Here is a 5,000-nt window from a genome sequence, read left to right as displayed (position 1 = left end):
CAGTGAACCACAAGGTGTTAGAGTTGAGGTCGATGTAGTGTGTGTTTGAGTGTGTCAGTGTGTGTGTGTGTGTGTGTGTGTGTGAGTGTGTGTGTGTGTGTGTGTGTGTGTGTGTGCTCACCCAGTCCAGTGTCAGTGAACCACGAGGTGTTAGAGTTGAGGTCGATGTAGTGTGTGTGAGTGAGTGTGTCAGTGTGTGAGTGTGTGTGAGTGTGTGTGTGTGTGTCAGTGTGTGAGTGTGTGTGAGTGTGTGTGTGTGTGTCAGTGTGTGAGTGTGTGTGAGTGTGTGTGTGTGTGTGTGTGAGTGTGTGTGTGTGCTCACCCAGTCCAGTGTCAGTGAACCACGAGGTGTTAGAGTTGAGGTCGATGTAGTGTGTGTGAGTGAGTGTGTCAGTGTGTGAGTGTGTGTGAGTGTGTGTGTGTGTGTCAGTGTGTGAGTGTGTGTGAGTGTGTGTGTGTGTGTCAGTGTGTGAGTGTGTGTGAGTGTGTGTGTGTGTGTGTGTGAGTGTGTGTGTGTGCTCACCCAGTCCAGTGTCAGTGAACCACGAGGTGTTAGAGTTGAGGTCGATGTAGTGTGTGTGAGTGAGTGTGTCAGTGTGTGAGTGTGTGTGAGTGTGTGTGTGTGTGTCAGTGTGTGAGTGTGTGTGAGTGTGTGTGTGTGTGTCAGTGTGTGAGTGTGTGTGAGTGTGTGTGTGTGTGTGTGTGAGTGTGTGTGTGTGCTCACCCAGTCCAGTGTCAGTGAACCACGAGGTGTTAGAGTTGAGGTCGATGTAGTCGAGCTGCACCGGGTGAGAGGCTCCGGCTCCTCGACTCGCCCGGATGTACACCTGAGGATATTCCTGATCCGGGACCAGCAGCATCTGGAACACGCGCAGCGGAGCCGGCAGCGGGAAGTCGAATTGCTGACAACAGATCAACACACGAGGAAACACACGTTACTCATCAAGCACAGCACACACATTCAGAAGGTTACTAAAGATTATATTTCAAATAAATGCTGTTCTTTTAAACTTTCTATTCATCAAAGAATCCTGAAAAATACAGTTTCCACAGAAATATGAACTGTTTCCAACACTGATAATAATCATAACTGTGTCTTGAGCTTCAGATCATCATATTAGAGTGATTTCTGAAGGATCATGTGACACTGAAGACTGGAGTAATGATGCTGGAAATACAGCTTTGATCACAGGAATAAATTACACTTTACTGTTGCTGATTCTCATGATGAGTGTGAGACTGAAGTGAGAGAGACGTGTATAAGCGACCGGAGACGCTGCGGTGTGTGTGTGTGTGTGTGTGTGGGCGAGGGGACTCTGCATGAAAGGTCAGTGAGAGACAGCGAGGAACACGATTCTGCAGCAATATATAAAGCGACATTACTCCCCTTTTCACCAGATGTAATATAAATCTATAGCGTTCCCAGAGTGTGTGTGTGAAAGTTCAGCTCAAATCCTCCAGATCATTAACTATAGCATGTTAAAATCGACACTTTTTGGGTGTAAGCAAAAACACTCTGTTTGTGTGTGTGTGAAATGCAAATGAGCTTTAGCTCCGCCCCCGTTCAGAGCCTTCACACTGGCAACAACAGGCCAATCCCACTCATCGCAAGTCTCAGAATAACCAGAGGCGAGTGAAGGTCATCGGGTGCAAAACTCACTTTTATATGGTGTGTGTGTGTGTATAGATGTGTGTGTGCAGTGTTTCCCGTATTTCCCATATTAGCATATTTTCCATTTGTATACTGTCCACCAAGGCATCACTTTATGTCTTTTGTCGACACCCCCCACGGGGGTGAGCAGTTACTTATTATCATTTAAAGAGACATGCACCTCATTATCATTTAAAAAGACATGCACCTCATTATCATTTAAAGAGACATGCACCTCATTATCATTTAAAGAGACATGCACCTCATTATCATTTAAAGAGACATGCACCTCATTATCATTTAAAAAGACATGCACCTCATTATCATTTAAAGAGACATGCACCTCATTATCATTTAAAGAGACATGCACCTCATTACCATTTAAAGAGACATGCACCTCATTATTATTTAAAGAGACATGCACCTCATTATCATTTAAAGAGACATGCACCTCATTATCATTTAAAGAGACATGCACCTCATTATCATTTAAAGAGACATGCACCTCATTACCATTTAAAGAGACATGCACCTCATTATTATTTAAAGAGACATGCAGCTCATTATCATTTAAAGAGACATGCACCTCATTATCATTTAAAGAGATATGCAGCTTATTATCATATAAAGAGACATGAACCTCATTATCATTAAAAGAGACATGCACCTCATTATCATTTAAAGAGACATGCACCTCATTATCATTTAAACAGACATGCACCTCATTATCATTTAAAAAGACATGCAGCTCATTATCATTTACAGAGACATGCAGCTCATTATCATTTAAAGAGACATGCACCTCATTATCATTTACAGAGACATGCAGCTCATTATCATTTAAAGAGACATGCACCTCATTATCATTTACAGAGACATGCACCTCATTATCATTTAAAGAGACATGCAGCTCATTATCATTTAAAAAGACATGCAGCTCATTATCATTTAAAGAGACATGCACCTCATTATCATTTAAAGAGACATGCACCTCATTATCATTTACAGAGACATGCAGCTCATTATCATTTAAAGAGACATGCACCTCATTATCATTTAAAGAGACATGCACCTCATTATCATTTACAGAGACATGCAGCTCATTATCATTTAAAGAGACATGCAGCTCATTATCATTTAAAGAGACATGCACCGGAACAGGTCGCTGTGAACAGAGCTGTTTTTAAGAGGTAAAGAGTGTGTTGTTTTACACAACCATTGAGGAATTTTAACCAAAGTATGTTACAAACTTTACACAAAGACCCTAAAGAATCACACCAACTTATGGAAAATGGGCGTCCGATAACCGAGTCTGCAATTCATGTCCGAAATTTTCGCACGATATAAAAATTTTCAATCACGTTTACACACTCATTATCGTTCATGTTCATTTATGTGATGCGCTCAAGTTCAAGACCGAATTGACAGAAAGCGCCTTTATTTTACAAAAGCACAACGTTTGCTTTTGTTAAAAAATAAAAGTAGACCCTTCACAGTTTGCATTCCTCTTATCTGTATGACCAAAAATGACTGAGTTTTGTAAGTCTGTATGTCATGAATACAGTATAAGCGCTCTCTCCACACAAACACTTGGATATGCACGTAATAATAGCGCATATTTGTCAAGGTTAACAGTTAACGATCTGTCTGTTACAGCCTGCGTGATTTCGCCACCTTTTCAAGGTTTTTTTCTTTTATTACAAATCATAAGAGCAGAAGCGTTGTGTGTGAACATGATGGTTAGCTAGACTAAATGTGAGCGTGCATTTACAATACTACTTACACAAACAGATTCAGGATTCTTCTAAATGAATAAAATCAGTAAAATGCAAAATCAGAATACTATGCCAACCTCCAATAATTAAATTTTAAATAAAACAAATATTTTATGCATTTAATATCACTTTATTGACCAATGTACTTGCTGCTGACCTTTGATGATTCAATTAAACATGCATAAGCAAAAATGACTTTTTATTTTAAGCACATTTTTAAGTGTTAAAAATGTAAAACTTTTTTTCCTGCATCCTATTCTTACGTTATCCAGAATGGGACTTTTTTGTTGTAAAAAAAAAAAAAAAACAAGCCCTGCCCAGGGGGGAAAATAGTAACGCAAAAGTAACGTAACGCATTACTTTTCTTAAAAAGCAACTAAGTAATGCATTTAGTAACATTTTACGGGAGTAAAGCAATATTGTAATGCATTACTTATCAAAATAGCTTCCCCCAACACTGGGTAACAGTGGTGTAGTCTACGTGATACACAGGTATACGCCGTATACCCACTAGAAAACCTCAAGGATTTCCGTATATCTGAGATACAACAGCACAGTTGCTTGCCGGTCATTCTCGGCGCAAATTTGAACATTTTTCGTCCATGTTTTCGCTCATAGCTTCATAAAACATGCTCCGATCGTGAAATATGGCACATCATTATTTACAGCAGATTCTCACTATTACAATGAGTCCAAAATCAACATAATCCATTGCGTTTGATCACAAGACTAGCTTATTTTCTGACATGTTTGCAGAGAAAGGCTCACCAGAACAGAGTTACTGGGTTTCACTTTTCACGTTTTCTGTTTGGGTAGAAGCACCGGAATTATAGCACTCACACACAGGGAAAGTCAGATTCTCATGATTGTCCGCTTTAAAGGCAGTTCTCTCACCTTGATCAGCATGAACTTGTGCATGGGCTCGTACCACTGCAACAGAACCACACTGGACTCCAGCGCACAGCACAGGAACACACAGCCGTTATGAGCGTTATGAGCTGCACACACACACACACTGGTTTATTATGGAGCCAGATTAGCCTAAAAAATAATACATCTACTAAACAAAATCCACAAATGCACAGCATAATTCACATTTACAAAATTCAAAACACAATTCATAAATACACAAGTAAAAGCATAAATATTTCTCCAAATGCTCACACAAGTGCATCTTACCTAAAAAATGTCAAATGTTTACACAAATATGTATATATCTTGAATTAACTTCCATCCCACATTTATGAATGATTTCATGTTGCATGTATTACATGTATTTATGGATTGTTGAATCTGCATTTGCACGTGCGCGGACTGCTCTGAATCTGTGTGCGGTGTTTGAGGAAATATTTATGCTTTTGTGTATTTATGAATTGTGTTTTGAATTTAGGAATCGGCTTTTGTGAATGTGAATTGTGCTGTGAGTTTATGAACTTTGTTTTGTAAGTGTATAATGTTTGAGGCTGATCTGAGAGGTGCGGGTGAAAGCGATCGGGATTTCTCATCTCACCCACTGAACACGTCCTGCATCCCTTTGTGTCTGGAATCTTCATGCTGATCGCAAACTTCCTGTT

The 5,000-nt window shown here is 39.8% G+C and overlaps 1 protein-coding gene across 2 annotated transcripts in view; it reads right to left on the bottom strand.

The window, feature by feature from the left end:
• Nucleotides 1–5,000, bottom strand: part of LOC130085484 (mitogen-activated protein kinase kinase kinase kinase 5) — a 54,411-nt gene that overhangs the window by 3,128 nt on the left and 46,283 nt on the right. For both annotated transcript variants that reach the window (XM_056251256.1, XM_056251257.1), the window contains exons 26-28: nt 4,937–4,995; nt 4,321–4,424; nt 725–902 (exon numbers count right to left, since the gene is read on the bottom strand). In XM_056251256.1, the coding sequence (XP_056107231.1) occupies nt 725–902; nt 4,321–4,424; nt 4,937–4,995 (341 nt within the window). The remainder of the gene's footprint in view (nt 1–724; nt 903–4,320; nt 4,425–4,936; nt 4,996–5,000) is intronic.

The sequence above is a fragment of the Rhinichthys klamathensis genome, unplaced genomic scaffold (genome assembly GCF_029890125.1).
Source record: "Rhinichthys klamathensis goyatoka isolate OS25496 unplaced genomic scaffold, OSU_Roscu_1.1 h1tg000080l_1, whole genome shotgun sequence".
In the NCBI taxonomy this organism is placed as follows: Eukaryota; Metazoa; Chordata; class Actinopteri; order Cypriniformes; family Leuciscidae; genus Rhinichthys; species Rhinichthys klamathensis.
The sequence above is the reverse complement of the archived record's forward strand: the minus strand, read 5'-3'. Positions and strand labels throughout refer to the sequence as shown.